The sequence below is a fragment of the Ictidomys tridecemlineatus genome, chromosome 12 (assembly GCF_052094955.1).
Source record: "Ictidomys tridecemlineatus isolate mIctTri1 chromosome 12, mIctTri1.hap1, whole genome shotgun sequence".
NCBI lineage: Eukaryota > Metazoa > Chordata > Mammalia > Rodentia > Sciuridae > Ictidomys > Ictidomys tridecemlineatus.
Window position 1 is genome coordinate 101,609,902 of NC_135488.1, and position 27,250 is coordinate 101,637,151.

The 27,250-nt window shown below is 39.2% G+C and overlaps 2 protein-coding genes across 6 annotated transcripts in view; one reads left to right on the forward strand and one right to left on the reverse strand.

Moving 5' to 3' along the window:
• The window catches only part of Rab10 (RAB10, member RAS oncogene family), an 87,622-nt gene extending 65,416 nt beyond the window's left edge, over positions 1-22,206 (reverse strand). The window contains exon 1 of the mRNA XM_005322569.3: positions 21,579-22,206. Within this exon, the coding sequence (XP_005322626.1) occupies positions 21,579-21,705 (127 nt within the window). The 5' untranslated portion in view covers positions 21,706-22,206. The remainder of the gene's footprint in view (positions 1-21,578) is intronic.
• LOC120885071 (uncharacterized) lies at positions 21,840-23,676 on the forward strand. Of its 5 annotated transcripts, none has more exons than XR_005727577.2 (2): positions 21,840-23,346; positions 23,427-23,676. XR_005727577.2 is itself a non-coding variant. In XM_078029545.1 (2 exons), exon 1 carries the CDS (start codon positions 21,840-21,842, stop codon positions 22,506-22,508), a length of 669 nt encoding a protein of 222 aa, XP_077885671.1. In that variant the 3' UTR covers positions 22,509-22,557; positions 23,427-23,676. The 5 variants fall into 5 exon arrangements, 1 of the variants encoding a protein (XP_077885671.1); XR_013429171.1 differs by having other exon boundaries at positions 21,840-22,932; XR_013429172.1 differs by having other exon boundaries at positions 21,840-22,623.
• The last annotated feature ends 3,574 nt before the right edge of the window (positions 23,677-27,250 follow it).

A 27,250-nucleotide genomic window follows, 5' to 3' on the forward strand; every position in this document is an offset into this window, starting at 1 on the left:
AGAGCTTGCCCAATATGCACAAGGCCCAGGGTTCAGCCCTGAATAAGGTAAAGAAAATATAATAATAATTCTGCACAGGTCATTTTTTTTTAAAAAAAACTTCCATTTTTTAAAAAAAGTTTTGCTTTAACGAATACAGGCGTGTGTGTGTGTGTGTTTTGCACTGCTGGGGACTGAACCCAGGGTTTCACACATGGCAGACAAGCACTTTACCACTATGCTGCATTCTCATCCCCAAACATTTATTTCTAGGATATAGCTATTCTTCAAAGTAGTTACTGACTAGATAAAAACAAATCAAATACTTCAATAAATTATGTAACTATTTTTAGTACTCCTTTCACTCTCAATAGTATTTTTGTTTGAATGAAACTACAAGGTCACTCTAGCCATTAGACATACTAAGTTTTGATCATTGTCTTCCTAGGACCTAGAACAGTGACCACAGTAGACATAGATACATCTGACAACTGACTGAATAGCTCATCCCTTTAACCTTTTCAACAGGGTCATACAAATGAATACAGACTTCACATGGATGAATTTACACATCAAGGGGAAAAAAATCCCCACTTCATTCTGTCTCTCTCACCCACTATCAACAATTTCAGTTAAAGATTATCATCAGTGACTAGTTGTCCAAGTTGGAAACCTAACTCATTTCTTGCTTTCACCAATCTTGTTCCCAACATATAATCATACTAAATGAAGTTTACTTCTTCAGTATTCTTAATTCTTGCCTTTCTAGAGCAAACATTCATACCTCTATATATCCTCTTCCCCTGCTCTTCTACCTAGTGTTTTCCTTATTTGTCTGCTTCCATTAAATTCCACGTTAATAGTTTGGTATGTATCTCTTTAATGTTCTTTTCTAACACACACACACAAAAAACAGAGAATTACAATTTTTAAACAGGATAAGAAGGTCATATTAAATTTGAAGTCACTGTTGACATTTAAGAAAACCCAAACTCTTTAAATAGGACTTTAATGCCTTTCTACAATCTCCCTATCTTATTTCCTGCAACACTGCCCTTTCCAGCCACTATGTAATACCTGCAGTCTCCACAAACACCAAGTACCAATGACTCTATTCTTATGCATTTCCCTCTACCTGAAGATGTCCTCCAATCCCCTGAACCTTATTCGTTATGCTTTAAGGATCAATCTGCTTACAGGAGGTCTATATTTACAAGTCCTTCCCTTATGGTTCCCCACACATATCCTCCATACATTTTATTAAACAGTTATTTTTTGAGTGACTGGAACACCAAACTGTGAACCCTTAAAAAAAAAAAAAGTTTCATATTTTTTCTTTCATCTCTATATAAACTATTATGTTCTTTACACACGTCCAGTAAGTACTTATTGAGAAAAAAAAATTCCCACATGCCACTGATTGAAAAAGTCTATTTTTCACCATAATTCAGATTTCAACTAGCATAACTCACCCATTTTCTACACGCAACAATTTCCTTTCTTCAATATACCATTCAAACAGTGTAATAAGCCATTAAATAAAGTTTCCAGGCCATGCCCATAATACCAGGAACTCAAAAGGCTGGTGCAGGAGGATCTCAAGTTTGAAGCCAGCCTCAGCAACTTAGTGTCTCAAAATAAAAAATAAAAATAACTGGGATGCAGCTCAGTGTTAGAGCATCCCTAAGTTCAACTGAACTCCAGCACAAAAAAAAAAAAATATTCCAGGAATAAGAATATAGCTCAGTGCCAGAGGAACCTTGGGTTCAAACCTTTAGTACCCCCAATTTTAAAAAATTTAAACTTAGCTTAAAATGTTAATATCATTATTTGACTTATTACAAATTAAAGAAAGAGGATAATTAAATCCAGTACATGATCCTGAACTGGATGTACCCTGGACATACCCACCGCTACCACTATTACTTGTGTTTAGGAACACACAAGAGTTGAGGAAGTTTGAATAAAGACCACAAAGCATATTTTTTTTAAATATTTATTCTTAAGTTTTAGGTGGACACAATATCTTTATTTTACATTTTATGTGGTGCTGAGGATCGAACTCGGTGCCTTGTGCATGCTAGGCGAGCGCTATGCCACTGAACCACAACCCCAGTCCCCACAAAGCATATATTACTAATTTTACATTTCTTGAGTGTAAAATGATATGGTAGAGCACTTTCCTACCATGCACAAGGCCCTGATTTCGATCCCCAAAACATCAAAAGAAAAATGGTGTTTTTTTGTACCAGGAATTGAACTCAGGGATGCTTAACCACTGAGCTACATTCTCAGCCCTTTTTATTATGAAACAGGATCTCACTAAGATCCTTACATAGGGCCTCACAAAGTTGATGAGGCTGGCTCTGAACTTGTGATTTTCCTGCCTCAGCCTCCAAAGCCCCTGGGATTACAGGTGTGCACCACCACACCCAGCTGAGAGTTCTTGTTTTGAAGCGATATTATGCTGGAATGTTTAGGGATCAAGTTTCATATAACATCTGCAGCTTATTTTCGAATTTTTAAAAGGTCTAGCAAAAAGAAAAAGGAAGCAGGGAGACCACTTAAAAAATTACAACAATCCAGCCAACATAATAATGTCAGAGACCCAGATTGATAGCAGGGAGAAAGTGAGAAGTAGGAAAATTCTGAAGGTAAAGCCAAAAGAATATGCTCTTTTTTTTTTTTTTTGAGAGAGAATTTTTAATATTTATTTTTTTTTTAGTTCTCGGCGGACACAACATCTTTGTTGGTATGTGGTGCTGAGGATCGAACCCGGGCCGCACGCATGCCAGGCGAGTGCGCTACTGCTTCAGCCACATCCCCAGCCCCAAGAATATGCTCTTTATGGGACATGAATTAAGAAAAATCGGGGCTGGAGTTGTAGTTCATTGGTAGAATACTTGCCTAGCATGTGTGAGGCACCGGGTTCGATTCTCAGCACCACATATAAATAAATAAATAATAAAGGTCCATCCACAACTAAAAAAATAAAATAAAAGAAAGAAAGAAAAATCAAGGATAACTGCAAGTTTTTAGTTTTTAACATCTGAGTATCTACTAATGGTCCAGGTCCTGTACTACTTGTTACATTATTCCATTTAATGAAATAATTTAATTCTATTCTTTTCTTTGCATTATTCCCCCACCACTCTATTGCTTCTTAATTTCCTTGTTGAATTTCTAACTTGTCTACACCTTAAATGTTGGTCTTTGGGAGATCTCCTCACTCCATACGCCAGTTGACAGAACTCCATACTCACTGAAGCAACTAAGACCTCAAGTTATTTTTGTTTCCCAGGACTAGATTCTACTCTTTACCTCTTAGACATGATATATTAACACCTATTGTATGTGCTAACTTAGATATCCTACAGGAACATGTTGCAATCCCAAAAGTTCATTATCACACTTCTAAAGATCTGTTCCTACTCACTTATTCCCTAAGCTAATGGCACCAATTCACCAGGAAGTGATGATACCAAAAATATATGGCAGAGATCTGATTCTACAACTCACTATACACTTCTGTAAAATGAAATAAAAGATCAGACAGGGTCCTTTCAGTTGACAGAACACAATTTCTATACACCTGATGCTAAACTCAGCTCCAGATCCAAATGCCGATTCACAGAGGACTGGTTTTGAATACTGGTTATGATACATCCAATGGAACACTATAAAACAGTTTTTTAAATGAAAGAACTATTTAATACTGATAAAGAATGATCTCCAAAATAACTTATATGAAAACAAAGAATAGAACAGTGTAAAAATATCCTACAATTTGTATGATAAAAGAGGGAAGAGAACTAACTATGCCTATTTATTTTCATACATGCAGGATACCCTTGGAAGAACATAAATAGTAACTTTTTGCCTCCAGCAAGGTAATGAAGAATAATTCCAATTTTTACCTTTGAACCCCTTCCCAACTTATCCAGTCAAAAAACAAACAGGATGGTGTGTGTGTGTGTGTGTGTGTGTGTGTGTGTGTGTGTGTGTGTGTTTTGTACGGGGGATTAAACCTAGGAGTGCTCTACCACTGAGCTTACATCTCCAGATCTTTTTATTTTGAGACAGGGTCTCCCTAAATAGCTGAGGGTCCTGCTAAATTAAGACCGGTCATGAACTAGCAATTCTCCTACCTCAGCCTCAGAGTCACTAGGAAGACAGGCTTATTCCACCATGCCAAGGTACCAAGAAGATTCTAATGACTCGTCAGAGGAAAAACTATCAGAACAGCAATGGAACTGAGCAATAGGTACATCTCCAGGAGAACAAAATTCTAGAAGTCATGTCCAGACAATAAATTAAAGGGGTGATGAGGATTGAGTGTGTAGCTCAGGAGGCAGAGCACTTGCCTAACATAGGGTTAAATCCCCATGCAAAAGGGAAAAAAACAAACAAAAAATACACACACACACACACACACACACACACACACAGTATGGCTAGGGATGTGGCTCAGTGGTAGACTCCATATTCTGGGTTCAATCCCCAGCACTGCATAGCAAAAACAAACAAAAATGTGACAAAAAAAAAAAAAAAGTGACAAGGATCAAGGAAAACAATGACACAGAATCAATTTTTAGGTTTTTTTCAAACCCCTAAACTTAAAATGGTAACTAGTGATGTTTATTACAACATTATTTATAAGAATATCTTTAGGGGCTGGGGATATAGCTCAGTTGGCAGAGTGCTTGCCTCACATGCACAAGGCCCTGGGTTCAATCCCCAACACCAAAAAAAAAAAGAATAAGAATATTTTTACAAGAAACTACATGTTCAGCATCAAGTTTTCCTTAGTACTAACTATTTATGTGACACATTTAATAGTTCTCAATCTTTAATTTTGTATCAAATCACCTGGAGAGCTTGAAAGAAACAGATGGGTATAACCAGGCATGATGGGGCATGCCTGTAATCCCAGTGGCTCGGGTGGCCACTCATCACCAATGACTTAAAATGGTATCTAGTAAAAAGTATAACCTAGAAAAATCAAAATCAGCTATACAAAGTGTTGGGGGCTAAAGAAAGTTTAAGTCAGCTGTGGTGGCATACACCTGTAATCCTGTCTACTCAACAGGGTTAGGCAGGGAGATTGCAAGTTCGATGCCAGTCTGGACAATTTAGCAAGACCTCGTCTCAAAATAAAAGAACTAGGAAGATAGTTCAGTTTCAAAGCACTTGCCTAGCATGGGCCAAGGCCCTGGGTTAAATCCCCAGTATCAGGGGAATAAAAAGTAAGTTTAATATGACTTATTTAAAAAAAAAAATCTGTTAATTTGTGGCATTTACATGGAAGAACTTTTTTCTTTTTGCCCCCCATCCTGCCACCTGCATAATACTGGGGATCAAACCAAGGTCCTCTTGCATGTACAGGTGAGTACTCTACACACAAACATCTCCCACCAACCACCCCAGAAAAACATCTTAAGGAAAATTATTCCAAAGAAAAGCTGCAGAAAAAAATAAAAAATGGAATGTCATGACATTACAGTCTACAGTTTAGTTACACTGGAATATCAAATTAACATTGAAATTATTTTTATTCTCATAAGCATACACTAACCTTTAGCCATAAATATCCCCACAAAGTCCACATGTTGCTTAATGTATAATTTTTTTTTTTTTTTTTTTAAACATTTATTTATTTTTTCTTAATTCTCGGCGGACACAACATCTTTGTTGGTATGTGGTGCTGCTGAGGATCGAACCCGGGCCGCACGCATGCTAGGCGAGCGCGCTACCGCTTGAGCCACATCCCAGCCCCGCTTAATGTATAATTATCTTTTATAAGATGCTATTTAATATTTTTATTAGAATATCTTACCAGATAAGTACAAACTGCTAAGCCCTGACAAGAACTACAAAAACCCCACTCTTCTGAGGGAGGCATATTAAGTAAGAGCATGGCTGAGTTCCTGGAAGTCCATTTTAAAGGTTAGGTATAAGCAAGTTTCTTTAAGGTGCTATCTATGTCTCTGAAATTGATACATATGTGCAGACTCTTTTGGAATCCATTTAATAGAGAAATTATTCCTTTAAATGTATTATTCAATAAAATCCTTTCTCTCCAAAACTAGTTCACTCAAATTTCAAAGAATAACCTTCTAGCAATCCTAGTTCTTAATACATATTAGCCAAGATAGTGGTGCACACCTGTTACCCACCAACTCAAGAGGCTGAGGCAGAAGAATACAAGACTAAGGCAGAAGTTCAAGACCATCTCAACAACTTTGGGAAACCCTGTCTCAAAATAAAAAATAAAAAGTGCTGAGGATGTGGCTAAGTGCCTCTGAATTCAATCCCTGGTTTACACAAAATGTTGACAACTGGTTAATCTAGCAGAAGATTGCAGGAGATTTATTGCTGGTACCTGAATTTTTCTGTAGGTTTAAGAATTTTCAAAGGGAAAAAATTTTTATAACTTTTGAGGATCAAACCCAGTGCCTCACAAATGCTAGGCAACATTCTACCATTGAGCTACAACCACAGCCCCTTAAAGGGAAAAAATTTTTAAGCTCTTTTAAGCAAAGAGTTAATGTTTGAACAAATATACTGATACTTACCTTCCATAACACTCTTACCTGTTTATTATGCTGAACATCTATCCCAAGAAATATAAAAAGATACTACTGGGTTTTCAAAAAGTAACAATGGGTAATTTCAAGAAAACAAATCACTTTACTGAGACAAAGAATATACAGAAGCAACTGGGTGTAGTGGCACATACCAGTAATCCCAGCTACTGGGGAGGCTGAGACCAGAGAGGATCACAAGTTCAAAGCCAGCACTGACAACTTAATGACACTGTCTCAAAACAAAAACAAACAAAAAAACCTAGAAAGGTTTAGCAATAGGAAATTATCAGACATCAGGCATAAAGTGAGGGCCTAACAAAAGGTCTATATAAAGACACCCTAAGACTCAGCTTTCATCTAACATAGCCATTTCACTATCCATCAAGACCAAGCATGAGTCTAAAGGTTTATTCTTCAGAGTATCTGAAATAGACACACTATGAATTCAGAAACACTAGGTTTAATGGGGTATGGGATAAGACTAAAAATGGGGAGTTTCTGTTTTTTGGTTTTTTCCTCAGAAATAAGGAGATTAAATATAATGAAATTAAAGCAAACCCCATACCCAGCAACCCAACTGTCTTTAACTGCTCAGATTCAAGAACTCAGGCATCCAAAATTATACCTTCCTGCCCATGCCCCAGACAGGTTACCTGAAGGATCTATCTTTAGAGAAACTGAACTGCTCCAGAAACAAGATTTACAGATACTAGAGCTTAGATGGTTTATCATTTTTTTTAAGGTTCACTGTTCATCATCCTATAACAGAGTCCATCCTGTGAAATGTCTGACTCATGATTTCAGAGCTTGCAAATATCTTTTTTCTTTTACTTTTTTTATTATAATTTAATATATATTACAGTAGAATGCATTATAATTCACATTACACATATACAGCATAATTTTTTATCTCTGGTTGTACACAAAGTATACCATTCATGTCTTCATACATATACTTAGGGTAATGAGGTCCATCTCATTCCACCATCTGCAGATATCTTTTTTATGATTCATTCTTATTTATGAATGTGTACATTCATAAATAAGAATGAATCATCAATCATTTGAAAAAGGTCTGAAATCACCAATCATTTGAAAAAGGTCTCTATAGTACAGACTAAAAAAAAAAAGAGGGAAAAGAATGAAGCCTGAGTACTCGAGGAAAGAGACAGCAAGAAAAAGAAGAAAACAAACTATCCCCCAAGAAGAAATGATACCGTGACCATGAAACAAACTGAAATTTTTTTTAAGGTGCTGGGGAGAGAACCAAGGGCATCTTTGCACGTTAGGGAAGTGATCTACTACTAAGCCACACCCCACCCAAGAATAGTATTTAAGAAACAAATTTAAAGTACAGACATGAAAAAGCTGTTTGAAATTAAAAATGACAAACTGTAATAAAAACTTAAACAAAAAGGTTAAAAAATGAAATTAATCTGCTGGGCGTGGCGACACATGCCTGTAATCCCAGAGGCTCAGGAGGCTGAGGCAGGAGTATGGCAAATTCAAAGCCAGACTCAGCAATTTAGCCAGGCTCTAAGCAACTTAGCAAGACCTCTGTCTCAAAATAAAAAATGAAAAAAGGGCTGGAGATGTGGCTTAATGGTCAAGTACCTCTGGGTTCAAACTCTGGTACCAAAAAAAAAGATAAAGTTGTAGAAATCCCCCAAAAGTTAGAACAAATTTACAAAGCTGGAAAATAGGAAATAAGATAATCAGTCCAGGAATCCAATTAAAAAGAAAACAGAAAATCAAGGGGAAAAAAATTACAAGAATACACACACACAGGAAAACTTCAAGAATTAAAGGATCTACAAAGGCCTACCAAGTAACTAAAACAGTGGATTTATTTAAAAAGACTCACTCAATAATGTATATTATTACGAAATTTGTTACTAGAAATTTAAAAAATTAAAATAGGTAATGCTTTCAAAATTATAAGGGGAAAATTGTTTTCAACCTAGAATTCTATGCCCTATCACTAAACTGAAATGAATGAAAGGGAAGAATTAAAACACTGTCAAGAGGTAGGGGAAGTAGCTCAGAGGCAGAACACTCGCTTTCATCAAATCCAGGGTCTTGTGCATGTGATGCAAGCATTCTTCCAACTGAGCTACGTCCCCAGCCCCTAATGTTAATTTTTTTAAAAGGACAATCAATCATGAAAAACTTTCCTTTACCACCACCCTTTCTGCAAAAAGCTAGGGTATGATATTCTGCAAGGAAGTAAGCCAACAAAGATATGACAAAAAACAGTATTAAACACAGAAGATAATACCTAGGAATTCCCAAGACAACATCTATGCAACAAGCCTAATTATTACCAGATGTTATTAAAGCCAAGAAGAAAATGTCTAGAACAGATGTCCAGAAAAACAAAAGATTATCTCTCTGATGGTTTGTGCAAAAACTCATTTTGAAAGGTTATTAAAAGATTAGGAAGATGAGACCCGGGTAAAAGGAAATTAATAAAATAAAGAGAATTTTTAGGCCTAGCATGTGTGAGGCCCTGAATTCGATTCCCATTACACCAAAAATAAACAGATAAATAAATTTCTTTTTTTTACTTAGAAAATATAGTAGGTTACTTAGCTATCTAGGAAATATTCACAAGGGCATACTAATTCAACCACTGATTTAAATTTAATGAAGAACTAGAACAGAGTGAGATGAGATTATAAAAGGTTCAAAATTCTTATTCAGTGTTAATGACTCAAGAGATACATGTAGGACTGGAGATGTGGATCAAGCGGTAGCGCGCTCGCCTGGCATGTGTGCAGCCTCGGGTTCGATCCTCAGCACCACATACAAACAAAATGTTGTGTCCGAAAAAAACTAAAAAAATAAATATTAAAAAAAAATACACACTCTCTCTCTCAAAAAAAAAAGAGATACCTGTAGCTGGGCGCTGTGATACACACCTGTAATCCCTCCCACATGGGAGGCTGAGGCAGAAGAATTGCAAGTTCAACCTGCACAATTTAGCAAGACCCTGTCTCAAAATAAAAAATAGAGTTTGGGTAGTTTAGTGGTAGAGTGCCCCAGGATTCAATTCCTAGTACAAAAAATAAAAAAGAAGAGATAATTGTATAAGAACCTCTTTTGAAAATACAAACACACAACAGAACAAAGAGCTAAAAGATGTCTCTTCTATACACACACACTTTAAGGTGCTTGGGATCAAAACCAGGGCCTTGCTGGGCACGGTGGGGCACGCCTGTAATCCCTACAGCTCAGGAGGCTGAGGCAGGAGGATTGTGGGTTCAAAGCCAGCCTCAGCAACAGTGAGGTGCTAAACAACTTGGTGAGACCCTGTATCTATTTTTTTTTTTAAGAGAGAGTGAGAGAGGAGAGAGAGAGAGGAGAGAGAGAGAGAAAGAATTTTTAATATTTATTTTTTAGTTCTCGGCGGACACAACATCTTTGTTGGTATGTGGTGCTGAGGATCGAACCCAGGCCACACGCATGCCAGACGAGCGCGCTACCGCCTGAGCCACATTCCCAGCCCGAGACCCTGTATCTAAATAAAATACAAAATAGGGCTGGGGATGTGACTTACTGGTTGAGTGTCCCTGAGTTCAATCCCTGGTACCTCCCCCCACCCCACCCCCCAAAAAAAGAAACAGGCCTTGCACATGCCAGGCAAGCGCTCTATAATTGAGCTATATCCCACAGTCCTATTACTATATATCTTTCAGTAATATTTATTTCAAATATGAGTATCACTGGTAAGAATAAGCAATTCTATGATGAGTCAATCACTAAATCCATTTTTCATTCTTAGGTCATAAAGAATATCTGAATCCTTTAGAATATTTGCATCATCAGATTAACTATATGTAATAGGGGCTGCTTATTAAATGATACTGTAGTCCCTGGACATCCCTTTCATAGGCCAACAAAAACCCTCAACCCTAAACTCCAACCCAGAAACAAAAATTAACTCAAATTATATATAAGTTCATATATAAAATATAAAGCCATTTAAAAAACAAACAAGCCAGAGAAAAAAATGGTTAACCAAACTGTGGTGCACGCATACCATGAAATGCTATTAATCAACAACAACAAAAAAAGAACTAGTGATACATACATACAAAAACTTGGATGAATCTCCAACTCCTCATGCTGAGCCAATGGATTCCAAAAGGTTACACTGTGTATACAAGTTCATTCATATAACATTTGTGAAATGACAGAATTTTAGATATGAAGGACAGATTCACAGTTACCAAGGTTTGGAGGAGAGAAATTTGCAGGGCAAGGGGCCAATAAAAGAACATGAAGGATGCATGTTCATTGGAACAATTCAGCATCTTGACCATGGGGATGGATACATGAAACTCTCCAAGTGATAAAAGTATACAGAATTTAATTTTCTCTTCTTCCCTTTTTGTCCTACCGTCTCTCTTTGGGATCGTGAATGTCCCCCCAAAAATCCCTGTGTTGAAAGCCTTAGGCACACTGGAAGGTAACAAACTTTTACAGGGTAGGGCCTACCTAGATGGAAGAAGCTGGGGGTGGGGGATGGATATGCCCTTCACAGTGATATTGGAATACCAGCCACCCACCCCATTTCTGGCCATCATGAAATTAGCAAGCCTCCTACACCACAGTTCCTGCCATGAGATGTACTGTCCCACTCAGGCATAAAGCAACAGGGTCAAGTAACCATGAACTGAAACTATGAAGCAAATGAACCAAAGTATACAAGCAATTATTATCTTTAATAATTGTATTATACAAATAACTGTATTATCTTTTATAACTATATATGAATCTACAATTTTCTTAATAAAAATTTCAGTTAAATAAGGGCTGCATAAGCAAGGCTATTGACATGAAACAAATCAACACTGTCCTCTGTTCTGATTTTGATACAATGTACATTTTTTGGGTCTCCAAAATAATATTTTTTTTCCATTTTCTGTCTTATAACCTTGGATGCTTTTTCTGGGTCACACTGGAAAATGTAGCATTCCTTTTCCATTTGCTATTTTCCTCAAAAATATATCATTTTTTTTATCTCTGGAAAGAAAGACAAATATCAAGCAATCATTTATGCATGGCAACTCAAAATGAATGGCACTGTCTTCAAAAACATCATTTCTGCAGGATGCAGTGGCTCATGCCTGTAATCCCAGAATCTAGGGAGGCTGAGACAGGAGGATCAGCCTCGGCAACTTAGTGAAGCCCTAAGCAACTAAGTGAGATCCTGTCTCAAAAAAAAAAAAAAAAAAAAGGGGGGGGGTGGGGTGGGGATATATGCTCTGTGGTAAAACACACCAGGTTCAATTCCCAGAACCAAAAAATAAACAGATCAAAAATTTTGTTTCTCTTTACAATGAGTTTATTCACCAGAATTTTATTCTAATCATCTTCAAATTCCTTTCCTTATAACCAAAATTTAAAGAAATTATTCCACTATTTATCAATTATTTATCTATTTCTTTTTAAAAAAATATTTTTCTTTTTTTTTAAAGAGACAGTGAGAGAGAGAAAGAATTTTAATATTTATTTTTTAGTTCTCGGCGGACACAACATCTTTGTATGTGGTGCTGAGGCTCGAACCCGGGCCGAACACATGCCAGGCGAGCACGCTACCGCTTGAGCCACATCCCCAGCCCAATTATTTATCTATTTAAAGGAATTCATTCTGTGTCTTTACAAGAATTTTATCAGTCTTTTGGGTACAACACAACATCCTTTGTAGCTTCTTCAAAGTCCTCCTCTATGACAACCATCTCCATAGGCAGTTTTCACATGCAGATTTCTTTAATTACACAATTTATATTTTATGCTTAATAGTCTATTATTTGTCAACCAACACTCAACAACCCCCCACCCCCCATTTCTGTTTATCATAGTCGCTATCATAGCAACTACAGGGATAATCTTGTATTATTACAAATTCAAACAGATTACCAGTATTTCTCCTACCATTCATTCCCTTCTATACACCAGAGTATCAGTAGTTCTTTTGCCATACCCTGTACACCATTACATACGATAATTTTTTTTTAAGAGAATTTTATTTATTTATTTATTTTTAGTTTTCAGTGAACACAATATCTTTGTTTGTATGTGGTGCAGAGGATCGAACCCGGGCTGCACGCATGCCAGGCGAGCACACTACCGCTTGAGCCACATCCCCAGCTCCAAAGATAATCTTTTTTAAAAAAAAAATTGTCTCTAACATTATCAAGTGTGCCCTATTATGCAATAAATTTGCAAAGACAAGTAAACCAAACAAAATACTTGATATTTGATACTGAGGTTTTTCATTTCCCAATCTTGTGTCACTTCCCCCCCCCAGAAAAAAAGCAACTCTACTTCTTAAAATTAAATTGATTAGAACTATCCTATCATTGTTATTTTAATATTACCAACAAAATTCTCAGAATGGAAAACATGGTCCCAAAGGAATCAAAACTCCACACCTGTAATCCCATTGGCTCAGGAGACTGAGACAACAGGACAGCAAGTTCAAAGCCAGCCTTGGCAACAGCAAGGTGCTAAACAACTCAGTGAGACCCAGTCTGAAAATACAAAATATGGCTGGGGATGTGGCTCAGTGGTCAGATGCCCCTGAGTTCAATCCTTGGTATTAAAAAAATAAAAAATAAAAACAACACCTCCATCACTAGCTGAACACAGGGGTACACAACTGTAATCCCAGCTACTGAAGGCACTGAAACAGGATCACAAGTTAGAGATGAGCCTGAGCAATTTAACAAGACCCTGTCTCAAAAAGTAAAAAAGGGTTGTTGGGGGTGTGGCTCAGCAGTAGAGCGCTTGCCTCGCACATGTGAAGCACTGGGTTCAATTCTCAGCACCACATAAAAAATAAAGATATCATGTCCATCTACAACTAAAAGTATTTAAAAACAAAACAAAAGGTAAAAAAGGGCTTAGAATGTAGCTCAGAGGTAGGTCTCGGTTCAATCCCAAGTAGGCAGGGCAGGAAATAAAGGTCAGATTCTTTAATTAGCCATATGACTTTTGAGAAGTTACTCCACCTCTCTGAAAATTTAATGTAGGATTCTCTCTGGCATTAACATTCTGTGATTCCAAGGAGGTCTATGCACAATAAAAAGACAATACCACCAGGAACGGTGGAGCATGCCAGTAATCTCAGCAACTCAGGAGGCTAAGACAGGAGGATCACAAGCTCAAGGCCGGCCTCAGCAACTCAGGGAGGCTTTAAGAAACTCAGCAAGACCCTGTCTCAAAATAAAAAATAAAAAGGGCAGAGGATGAGGCTCAGTGGTAAAGCATCCTTGGGTTAAATTACAAACCTGTGTTCAATACCTGAAAGTATAGACCAATGATCCTAAAGCATGGGAAACTATGATAAAGGATCCTCCTGACTCACTGACCACTGGTTAATAGTAGCTATCACCTGGAACAGAAGGGACTATTGGTGATTAAATGCTCTTTTAGAAAGCCAAATAAAATGTTAAATAGTTTTGTGGTTTGTTTGTTAAGGGGTATAAAATACACTTAACGGAAACTTACCACTAAACCATCAACTGTGGTAAAAAACACAACATTAAATTTACCATCTTAACTATTTGAAGTGAGGGGGTTGCTGGAGATTGAACTCAGGGCTCTTCACATACTAGGCATTCACTCTACTACCAAACTACATTTTGACCCTTTTTAAGTATAAAATTCAGTAGTGTTAAATACAACCTACCCTCACATCACTAGGTTCAGCATCAGCAGATATTGCATTATAGACTGCCTATCATTCAGTTCAACCAACCACAAATAAAAATATTTGGGAAGGGCTGGGGTGGAGAGCTTGCCTCATGTGTGAGGCACAGGGTTTGATTCTCAGCAACACATAAAAATAAATAAGGTAAAGGTATTGTGCCCATCAACAAGTTAAAAAAATAATAATAATTATAAATATATTTATACACACACACACACACACACACACACACACACACAAACATTTGGGGGGAAAAATTGCTTCCACACTGAAGGTGTACAGATTATTCCCTAAACAATACAAAATAACTATTCACACAACATTTACATAGTATTGGGTACTAAAGGCAATCTAAAAGCTGGGATACTTGTAACTCAGTGATAGAGGCTTGCTTGCCTAGCATGCCCAAGACCCTGGGTTCAATCCCCAGCACCATAAAATGGAAAAAAAAAAAAAAGTAATCTTAAAGATTACTTAAAATGTATGACTGGGATCCTAATTAGAATAACATTTGTATAAATACATCAAAATAGACTCTATTGTCATGTATTATTAAAAAGAATTTTAAAAAATTTAACTCACACCAGTAGTTGGGTGTAGTGGCGCATAGTCCCTGCATAGTCCTTGCATAGTCCCCGAAGGCTCAGGAGGCTGAGGCAGGAGAATTTCAAGTTCAAAGCCAACCTCAGCAACTTATTGAGGCCCTAAGTAACTCAGTATGATCCTCTCTCTAGATAAAATACAAAAAAGGGCTGGGGATGTGGCTCAGAGGTTGAGAATCCCTGGATTCACTCCCCAGTGAATTCTGTGCCCATTAAATATATGTCACACTAGCAAAATAATAATAAAGTTATGGGAAGATGTGCATACTTTATATTATATATACTTTTGGGGGAGGGAGCACTAGGGATTTGAACCCAGAATGTTCCACCACTGGGCTACACCCAGATTCCTTTTTACTTTTTATTTTAAGATAGGGTCTTATCTTGCTGAATTGCCCAATCTGGTCTTGAACTTGTGATTCTCCTGCCTTAGACTCCTGAATCACTGGGATTACAGTTGTGCACCATTCCATCCAGCACAAATAATATAATATTTTGTACAGTGACTTGATCCACAGATTTTGGCACAGGGGCCTGGAACCATTTCCACTTCTACGCAGTGGGAGAAGGGTATATACAACATTGTTGTGCAATACAACTTTTTCATCTTGTCAAACTGAAATGAGTTGTTTTGAACCCAATTAAACATCATCATTCTACTTTAAATGATGATTAAAAATCATCATTCTACTTTCTGTTTCTACCAATCTGACTTTACATACCTCATGTAAGTGAAATTATACAGTTTTTATCTTTTTTGTACATTTTAACCAGTTTTAAATACATTTTTAAGTACAATTCAGTGGCATTAAACACATTCTAATGTTATACAACCATCACCATGACCTACCTCCAGAACTTTTTCATCCTCTCAAACTAAAATTCTGTGCCCATTAAAAAATAAATCCCTCTAACATTGTCTTCCACAACCCAGAAATCACTGTTTTCCTATTTCTATTTATTTGCATATTCTAGATACCTCACACAACATTTGTTCTTTTGTGTCTGGCTTATTTCACTTCATAGCATGTTTTCAAGTATTGTACCTCTTATTAGAATTTTTCGAAGGCTGAATAATGCTCACTGTGCAAATATAACATATTTTGTTTATTAATCATCCATTCCCTGATTAACATTTGTTTCCATCTTTTGGCTACTGTAAATAATATGCTTATGAACACTAGTGTACAAACATCTGGTTCAAGTCCCTGCTTTTAATTCTTTTGGATATAACTTGGAAGCATAATTACTGGATCATATTCTTAATTTTTAGAAAAAGTGCCATACTGTTTCCCACAACAGGTATACCATTTCATACTCTTACAAGCAATGCACCAGAGCTCCAATTTCTACACATCCTCACTAACACTTGTATGTTATCTGTTTTTGATATCAGCCATCCTAATGGGTATAAAGTAACATCTCACTATGATTTTTTACTTGTATTTTACCAATTATTGGTTATGTTGATTATATTCCCATGTTCTTATTGGCCATCTGTACATGTGCTTTGGAGAAAAGTCTAGATAAGTTTTTTTTTTTTTAAGTTGCAGTTGGACACAATATCTTTATTTTATTTATTTATTTTTATGTGGTCCTGAGGATTGAACCCAGTGCCTTGAATGTGCTAGGTGAGCGCTCTTCCACTGAGCCCCAGCCTTAGATTATTTTTTTTTAGTTGTTGATAGACACAATACCTTTTTTAATTTATTTTTATGTAATGCTGAGGATTAAACACAGTGTCTCACACATGCTAGGCAAGCTCTATACCTCTGAGTTACAATCCCAGCCCTAAACAGTTTTTAATCGATACTAAAGTACATGTTCAACTGAGAAAAATTCCTTAGGCACTGTGACATTCCTATTGCATGAGCTGCTGCCTGAGTATCACAGGAGAGCCCAGACACGTTTAATATGACAAAGGTTTGGCTCATTTCTCCAAAAGAGCAGCCACTCTACAGAAAATGGACTTGGCTCAATTTAATCAACTGGTTCCTAAATGCAAATTAGTAGACTCAACTTATTCTTCCAAAGCTAGTGAAAACACTCCAGACGAGAAAAAGGATGCATTATACCTCTCCCGGGGGCAAAATCTTTTACCCACTTAATTTTTTTTAACTCACACAGAGTCCAGAGGCTCCATTTCCCAATGGAAGATATTGCCTGTGGAAAAGTAATCATAAATCTGGGGTGGGTGGAGGATTAGCAACATCAAAAGATGGCATATCCAAAGGAAACACCCTACTAAAAATTTGTGCTTTTGAGACAAGTTTATGTGACTCTCAAATCACTAATCCTGAGCTCATACTGCCAAAAGAGTTATAACCAAATCAGCCACTGAAATCTGTTATCCAACAAAAAGCAACTTTCTTAAACAACTTTTACAATCTTTCAATTGCAAAGACCAAGTTTGCCGTGAAATTATATTAGCTAATAGTCTTAACTAAAATCTGATCCCAAACTACTTCACTTAATATTCAGGAAGTAGGTGAAAAGAAAAACATTAAACTAGTCCCAATCCTATATTAAAAGAATCCTGATTGTATGTATCTGCCTGCCTTTATTTATTATGCACCCATTAAATACAGGGATTCTTCTAGGTACTTCATACTTATCAGCCAAACAAATACCAAGATCTCTGCCCTTGTGCAACTTATATCCCAGTGTCTTCAATTTGCTTTGAGATTGGTTTAGTGCAGAACATACCAGAAACTTTTTTTTGCAATTATTTCTGTCCAAATATTTCTGACCACAAATATCTTACATAATTTCTAATTACAAATATGTGAGAATTGAAAGAACACAGAAAAATTTATAAATTCAAGTCTTTGTAACTACAATAAACACTATATATCTACAAAAATTATTTCTTCAAAGAACCGATCCTCTCAAATGTATGAAATATGATATGTTAAGAGCTTTGTAATGTTTTGAACAACCAATAAAAAAAAAATGAAAAAAAAAAAAAAAAGAACCAATCCTCATTAAGAAAAACAACTGCAGGGGCTGGGGTTGTGGCTCAGTAGAATGCTCGCCTAGCATGGGTGAGGCACTAGGTTCGATCCTCATCACAACATAAAAATAAATAAATAAAAATAAAGGTATTGTATCCAAATACAACTAGAAAAAAAATATTTAAAAAAAAAATAATGAAAGAAAAACAACTATAGCTGGGCACAATGGCGACTCCGAAGGCTGAGACAGGAGAACTGCAAATTCAAAGCCAGCCTCAGCAATGGTAAGGCACTAAGCTAAGCAATTCAGTGAGACCCTGTCTCTAAATAAAATACAAAATAGGGCTGGAGATGTGACTCAGTGGTGGCATGCCCCCCCCCCAGTTCAATCCCCAGTTCCAAAAAGAAAAAAAGAAAGAAAAACTGTGCCTGAAATAATGAGTACCTACCTTATTTTGAGAGTCTGGGCTTTCTGAACACAAGTAAATAATTACTTCTACTTCTATAACAAACCTCAGCCAAGTGTGGTGGCACATGCCTGTAATTCCAGCAGCTGGGAGGCTAAAGACAGGAGAATCACAAGTTCAAAGCCAACATCAGCCACTCAATGAGACCCTGTCTCTAAATAAAATACAAAAAAGAGCTGGGGATGTGGCTCAGTGCCTCTGAGTTCAATCCCCAAATCCCCAGTACCAAAAAAAAAAAAAAAAAACCCAAAAACACCACCAAATCTCAGATGCTGGATTTGGAGGTGTAGCCCAGTTATACAGCCCATGATTAGCAAGCACAAGATTCTGAGTTCAATTCCCAGCACCAAAAACAAATAAACAATAAAAATTAAATGATAACTCACAAACATCTCTATCATTTATACTTAAAGAATGCTGTAAGTGAAAAAGCAATGGCTGGGTTATAGCTCATTGGCAGAGTTCCTGTCTGGTTGCACAAGGTTCTGGGTTCAATCCCCAGCACCTCAAAACAAATAAATAAATAAATAAGTAAAATTACCCACTCAACTAATATTTTAAATATCCTAAAAAGTAGTATACATTCAGAGTACTTCTAGTTATCTGCACATTAATTGGCTTTGGATTGTCTAGACGTGAACTATTGGTAATTACTGCCATATGTGGCTACTGAGCATTTGAAATATGCCTAATCTAAATTGAGGTGAGCTGTAAGTATAGATTACACTGGAGAAGAACAGTGTAACATAACTCAATTGTTTAAAATTGACTACACAATAAAATAACATCTTAGATATGAGTTAAAACATTATTTAGTCAGGAGCAGTGGTACAGACCTGTAATCCCAATCACTTGAGAGGCTGCACCCTGAGCTCCTACAAAAAAAATGCCTGGCACCACCCAAAGTACTTTACTTTCACTTATAAAATCCTAACAACTATCTATGTAGTAGATACTATTATTAATGTTATATCTAAAGAAGCTGGGCATGTTGAATGTGCCTGTAGTATCAGTGACTTGGGAGGTTGAGGCAGGAGGATCAAAAGTTGGAGGCCAGCCTGGAGAACTAGGTGGAGACTATCTCAAAAAAAAAAAAAAAAAAAAAGTGCTAGCTCAGTGGTGGAATACCCCTGGGTTCAATCCAAAGGAAGGAATGATCAAAAGAATGAACTGAAGCAGAGAAAGGTTAAGTAACTTGCCAAAGTTGCAGAGTTATAACCTGTGGACCTAGGATTCCTACCCAGCAAGCCTGATGCAAAACCACTACACATTTCCCAAGTAAAAGGACTATACACAAAAATTATGCCATTTTCTCACAGGATTGGGTTTTCCAAAAAAAAAAAAAAAAAAAAAAAAAACTAGAGTAGATGAAGATATTGCTCTGCTGCCTTCTCTCTATGCCATCCTTCTCAAAGGCTGGTTAAAACTGATCACATGAATTAAATCCTCCCTCTCCAGAAAGACTATCTCATCCCTCTGGCCCAATTCTTAATTGTCCTTCAGACTTCATTTTATTGTGTTTTTTTGTTTGTTTGTTCTTTCTTTCTTTCCTTTTTCTTTTGCAATACTGGGAATTGAACCCAGGGGCACTCTATCCCTCAGCTACACTCCCAGCCCTTTCTATTTTTTTCTAGGGTCTAGCTAAGTTGCCTACATGGGCCTTAAACTTGCAATTCTCCTGCCTCGGCCTGGCAAGTAACTGGGACTACACCATGCCTGGCTAGAATGCATTTAAGACATCATGTCCATGCAAGACTACCCAGACTCTTCACAATTCAGATTAGTCCCCTCCTCCCTGTGCTTACTACTCCAGCACTGTCCACACTGCTGATTGTCCTCACCAGAATGCTCAAGGGGTCTACAATGTCCACCACTTCTCCACAGTGCCTATGAAAGTGCCTAGCATTAGGTATTTGCTGATTGACCCACCCAGCTATAGCTAAAAGCAAACTTTGTGCTAAGAAGTGCTAACAAGTTCTAAGTATCATGATACTCTCAACAGTATGGTACCCAGGGAATGATGATGAAAAGCCCCCTTCCCCAAGAAGGTGATTTAAATAAAAAACATATTTAATTACTTGTCCAATTTTATTTCAATATAACTTGTTTTATGAGAATGACTTAAATTGCTGATAAATTTCACAAGAAATCCCAACCAGCTATAATGCTATTAATTGGCTGAAACCAATTTAATTTTGACAACTCCCAGAGTTCAAAGACTACAGCAGTTACCTCTCTAAATAATCTCATTATAAAATGAGTTACATTTTAAAAAGAGTTTTATTCCACTGACCCAATGCAGAAGCTGGGCTCCCAATGACAGACAACCAGGTGTTCTTCAAGGATTGTGGGAGGTAGAAAGTGAACTTCATGCACAATTACTTTAGCACACAAGTCATGTTAGTGCCAGAGTCAAAAGGGACTTTCTTATCCTTCCCTTTTCTTTTCCTAAACGGGAAACCGATTAAAAGGTCAACCTTTAGCTCTTACTTTCACAACAAGTAATTCTGAAACATGTGGTCAAAGTGTTTTAGGAGTCCTTAAGGCTGTGAACAACAACACACTTTAAATTCTAGCATCAAATAAACCAGAAAAGAAAACTCCATTCTGTCAAGTTGAGGACAGAAGCTGATCATGTTTCTCAGATTACTGTTTCTGTTGATGTCTTGAAAAACACTATGAGGCAAACATGCCATAGATTCCCACCCCCCAAGCACGAAGAGCCTCCGATTGTTTGGCACATCAATGGATTAGTCAACGCGGCCAACTCACTTTTCCCCTCTAATTTGCCTTAATTATTCTTCACACAAACCCTCAAGTTCACTCCAAGTTGTGACCATATGCAATCTTCTTTTTGCCCCCAAGTATAAATTAGGGCCTTTACCACCTAGCTAGTATTGCTTCAACCCGAAACACTAAAATCTCTCTCTTAAAAATGTCACACATGTAGCAATTCTACACAAATAAGAAAAAAGCCAGTCAAGTCACTTAAAGAAACAGGCAGGATTCTGGAACGTTGTAAACTGCTGCATATTTTGTGTCAGCGGGCAGAGCAAAGGGGGAGACCTTGAAAGCAGAAGACCGGATGGGAAGCATGGGAAGACCCCGCCCCAGTCAGCTCAAAGCCGATTCAAACAGTAACTTGGATCTGTCGTTTGGAATCGGAATCACTGAAACAAAGGCGTATATTACGAGAAGCAAGATGTCTGGAGTAAGAGAAAACGGCTCGCCGCTACAGAGGCCGTCCGCCACCCTCCCACAGGTCTTACCTATGGTGGAAATAAAGGTGGTATTGAAGGCATCATCCGAAAAACGAAAAAGGACGCAGGTCTTCCCCACTCCCGAGTCCCCGATCAGGAGCAGCTTGAAAAGCAGGTCGTACGTCTTCTTCGCCATTGGGAGGAGCGGCTCGGGCTCTCGCCGCCGGCGGCCCCAAGGGATCGGTCCTTCTCACCACGGCCAACTCCTCACCCGGGCGTTCTTGGGCCGGAGGACCGGGGAAGCGTGGGAAAAAAGGAGGGCTCGAGAGGATGCGGGCGACCAAGGAACGGCCTCCTCAAGAAAGCCTCGACGGTGGCGGCGTCCCGTGCCTCCGAGGGCGGCGACCGCAGCTCCGCAGCCTCTCCCAGCCGCTCCGCCCGGTTCCGGGGAGTCGGTCGGGACAAAATGGCCTCCCCTCCCCCCTCAGAGCTGCTCGGCCAGGACGCTCCCACAGCGAGCGAGTGAGCTCTGCCGTCGAGGGAGCTCGGCGGGCGGGAGGACAGCCCCTCCCGGGCAGAAACTCCGCGATGGGACGGGGCGAGGACAGCAAAGGAAGACCGCGAACGGACGAACCCAGCTACATAGCCCCAGGAAGGCGAGCCGCCCCAGCCAGAGCCACCTTTTCCCCGTGCCCTCTCACGCCGGCGTGCGCGCTGCCTGAGACGCACGCAAGGACGTACGCCCGCCCTTCCCTCGCGCCCTCGCCCTGCGGTCCGCCTCTGCGCACGCGCGCAGGAGAGTGTTGCGGGCACGTGGGGGCGGAGACAGGAGCGAAGGATCTCAATCTGAAGCCGGGCCGAGAGGGGCCGGGGGCGGGGCCAGAGAGGGCGAGGCCGCGGGCGCGCACCCTGTGGCCGCCTGATAGGGTGCGCGGCGGTACGAGCACGCCCCGCGAGAGGCGCTGCCTAGTGACTGCGCAGGCGCAGCACGGTGGCTAGTCCCTGCTTCCCTCTCGCATTCCCGGGGTCTCCCAGCGAACTACTCCGGGTAACCTCTGCGTGGAGTTTGTTGGGAGTGGGGCGCTAGAGAATCTTGGCGCAGCGACGGGCGTAGGTGGTCATGTTTTCTTGTGTAACTACAGCTCGTAGACATATATAAAATAAAGGCCAGCGTCATTTAATAGGTTCTTTGTAAAACTTGAAAGCCTCCTGGAGTGCTCGCTTTAGTGGGCCGGCCATGACAAGAGAAATATTACTGCTGCATCCCAGTTTCTTTAAGCAGGAAAAATTGGCGTTAGAGCAGGAGTTCGAAATGGAAAAGCTGACAAGCTACTCGGGTTGGAATGATGTAATCGTCCTTCCGGGGCGAGAAAAGGAAGGGTGAGGAACACCTGGGCGCAGAGAATCTCCCCGCGAATGGAAGGTTCGCTGCTGTGCTCTGCGCGTAGAACCTGCTCCAGGCCTTTGCGGTCCTTGGGAATCCTGGAGACTCCAAGAACTCTATGCACAGGAGGCGGGGCCCCTCCCTGCCGCCAAGTGGTACCACCTTGTCGAAAATCCAAAGATGGTGAACCCCTCCTGAACCTTGCATTTTCTTTTCATTTGCCTTATCCTTTTTCTTCTACCCGCAACAGTGTTTCTCTTTTTGGAGGAGAGGAGTGCGGGGGCGGGTACTGGAGATTGAACTCGGGAGAGCTTAACCACTGAGCCACATCCCCAGCCCTTTTTATTTTGAGTCAGGATCCCACTGAATTATTTAGGGCCTCGCAAAATTACTGAGGCTGGCTCTGAACTTGCGATCCTCTTGCCTCAGCTTCTAGAGTCACTGAGATTACAGGTGTGTGCCACCTCACCCAGCTCCCCATCAATCTTATTTACACTTACCCTTCCCCCCTTTTAATTTCTTTTTTTCCATAGTTGGAAAATACGTGCTTCTGACCTCAGTATGCTCCATCACTACAGCATGCCTAGGATGTGATCTCAAAGTGGTTGAACCTGGTGAGCTGGTTCAGCTTGAAAAAGTATTAAACTCTGGGACATCTGGAAAGCAAGAAACAAGGATTCAGAGAGAATTTGAAGCCACAGTTTTACACACAACCCCACCGTCACCAGAATGTTGGTTTATTTGATATGTAATTAAAATGAGTCTTTGGGGAAGTTCCAGTCATCATGTTTCAGTCTCAAATTCTTCAAAGACTTGTCTTGCCCAGTGTGGTCTCTCACACCTGTAATCCCAGCTACTCAGGAGGCTGAGGCAGAAAAATGGCAAGTTCCAGGCCATTTAATGAGATCCAGTCTCAAAAAAAGAAGCTGTGGGTGCAGCTTCTTAATACAGCACCCCTGAGTTCAATCTCGAGTGCAAAAAAAAAAAAAAAACTATAGCATGGGAGGCTGGCGGTTTAGCTAAGTGGCAGAGCCCGCACTCAACATGTTCCATCCTTAGAACAAAAATAAAGACTTGTCTTACATTCTTTTTCCTTCCCAAACACTCCTAAACTTCATGACTTAAGATGCTTGTCTTCTCTAATATATCTCCCTCTTAGATTGGATTCTCTGATTGTTTTTCATAGTCTTATCTCTTAAACCTACTTATCCCCTGAATCATTTCTTATTCAGCTGGGAATGTCTTATGATAAAATCAACAATTCTAAAATAGGCTAGCTATGCAAATCACAAAGCCAGCTATGAGCAGTGCTTCACAAATTTGTCATCAATTCAAGAGTTATAACCCTTGAGTACCTCAAAATTTTCAGTGTTAGCTTGATTATTCCCTCCAAAATAAATCTGATAAACTCAACCCCCAATATTGTAAAGCATCTTGAAAGTTGTTTATATTTTTTGGTGCTGGGGATTGAACCCAGGGCTTATGCATATGCCAGGCAAGTGCTCTACCACTGAGCTACCTCCCCATCCCAAAAGTATTATGATTTTTTGATGTAGAAACCTTAATTTGGAGAGTAATACTATTATGTAAATTTAGGAAATAATGAGCAGCTAAATGAAACAAGATTCTTTAAACTTCATTCTATATCCCAGTTATAACCAATAATTTTATCAGTTAGAACCTTTTCCCCAATGAACCCATGTTCTAAAACTTCAGAAATTATATTTATTAGAAATTTTTACTTATTATTGATTCAGGAGCATAGAATTTTAGAACCGTCATATCTTTGATGTAATTCAACCCCTGGACATAATTGACAGATGGGAAGTCTAAGAAGAAGAAAGTTTACACTATTAGTGGTGGAACCAGGACTATATCCAAAAAAGTAAAGGGAAGAAAAACCTCCAAATAACAGCATAAAGGTAAGAATTGGAAGGCTCAGCCAGTACTTAGTATTTGGTACTTAGTATTAATTTAGTAAAATTAATTAAAAGTTTCACAGTATGGGAGGCTGAGACAAGAGGATCACAAGTTCAAAGCCAGTCTCAGCAACTTAGTGAGGCCCCAAGCAACTTAGCAAGACTCTGTTAAAACAAAATATAAACCAGCTAGGAATGTGGTTCAGTGGTTAAGTGCCTCTGGCTGGGTTCAATCCTGGTACCACCACCACCTCCCCCCAAAAAAAGTTTTACTAGTATGAGGCATAAGCATCCATTTACATCTGCCACTGAAGCCAACAAAAGTGATCAAGACAAGGGAGACCTGTGACTCTAGAAAAAGAATAAAACAAGGGCTGGGCTGGGGCTTAGCAGCAGAGTGCTTGCCTAGCATGTATGAGGCACTGGGTTCGATCCTCAGCACCAGCACCACATAAAGAATAAACAAAAGTACTGTGTCCATCTACAACTACAAAAAAAAAATTTTTTTAAAGACTGTTTGCAACAGTCCCCTCCCGCTGCCGCCTCAGCCAGGGCCCTTCTCTGGCAAGCAGGAGTTTGGGCGAAATTGGTCGCCCACTTTGGTTCACTTGGGAACCCGCTCGCTGTGGCTCCAGCGCACCCCAGTCGCCCAGTTTCCTGACACAGGACATCAGCATGGCGTCTCCCTTCAGCCTCTCTCTGGTGGCTCTGGAGGTGAGGTGAGGCGACATTAAAAAAAAAAAAAAAAAATTATTTTTATTTTTGGTGACAGGGTCTTTCTAAGAGAACCAAGAGAGCAAGGATGTGTTGTAGGAGGCAAAAGAGCTTCCCAAGCTAGCTTTGAAGCTGGTCTACGCCTCAGCCTCCAGAGCTGCTGGGCTTACAGCACCACTCCAGGGAGTGGCTAAGACAAGAGAATTTCAAGTTCCAGGTCAGCTTCAGCAATTAGCAAGACTCTAAGCAACTTAGTGAAACCCTACCTCAAAAAATAATAATAAGTGGTGCACATCTGTAATCCCAGCAGTTTGGGAAGCTGAGGCAGAGGATCAAGAGTTCAAAGCCAGCCTCACCAAAAGCAAGGTGGTAAGCAACTCTGAATAAAATACAAAACAGGGTTGGGTATATATATGGCTCAGTGGTTGAGTGTACCTGAATTCAATCCCCCCGTACCAAAATAAAAACAATAATAAATGAGGATTTAGGCCTAAAAGATAAACCTAGAGTCACAAAGTAATATTTGATAAAAAGCACAAGCAATGAAAAAAATGCCTAACTAATACTAGTTTACTATTTATGCCTTTTCAAAGTTTCTTTGTAATAAATCTAGTCCAAATATTTGCAAAGCCCAAAAAGAAAATGAGACTAGGGCCCAGTGGCCCGTGCCTATAAGCTCAGCAAGTCAAGAAGCTGAGACAGGAGGATTAGATGTTCAAGATCAGCCCTAGAATTTAGTGAGATCCTGTCTCAAAATAAAAAATAAGGATTGGGGGTGCAGCTCAATGATAAAGAGCCCCTGGGTTCAATCCCTAATACCAAAAGGGAAAAAAAAGTTAGGGGAGAAAGAAAGAAAATGAGTATATTTATATATCTACGTTGTGAAAGTATTGTGTTTATTGTTTTTTTCAAAACAAAAAACTGGGCTGAACAAGTCCTGGTTCCAGCCTTCAGCTTAAGCTTTTAGGACCTGCCTATATGGCTTATAAGAAATTCCTGTCTCAAAAGTTTGACTCAGGAACATCTTTACCATTATTCTCTTGCACTATTGCTTAATCCCTGTACCTGATTTCTTGCTCTTTTGCTTCCCACAACATACCCTTTCTCTCTTGGTTCTTAAGTGTGGAATCTTCCCTGAAAGGGCAAGCCCTGCTGTGTCATTCATTACCTTCTATAAAACCAAATCCTCCAGTCTCTGTGACTTTGCCTATTTACTGCTGCCTATTTCCTGTGTTCACACCCACAGACTTCCAAGAGGAAGGTTAGACTGTCCTGAGGCTAAGTACTAGTTATGCCTAATGTCTACTCTTATCACCAGAGCCTGCCAAAATTCTGTTCTGCCTACTTTTTTTGTGTGTGTGTGTGTGTAGTTGTAGATGGATAGAATGCCTTTTATTTTATTTGTTGATTTTTTAATGTGGTGCTGAGGATCCAACCCAGTGCCTCCTGCATGCTAGGAAAGTGCTCTGCCACTGAGCTATAGCCCCAGCCCATACTTTTTTTTTTTTTAAACTGGATTCTGGCCATGTGATCCAGGCTGGTCCCAAACTCCTGGGCTCAAGCAGTCCTCCAGCCTTCTGGAACAGTAGGTTGCTCTACCATGCAATCTGAGCCCCCATGCCTGGCTGCCTGAATATCTTGATTTAGACCCCTTCTATTTTTTTTTTTTTTTTTTTTTTGTATGTGGTGCTGAGGTTGGAACCTGGGCCACACGCATGCCAGGC

What these genes read in the sequence shown, in the direction of transcription:
- LOC120885071 (XM_078029545.1), top strand. Translation starts at nt 21,840, where the DNA reads ATGCGGGCGACCAAGGAACGGCCTCCTCAAGAAAGCCTCGACGGTGGC.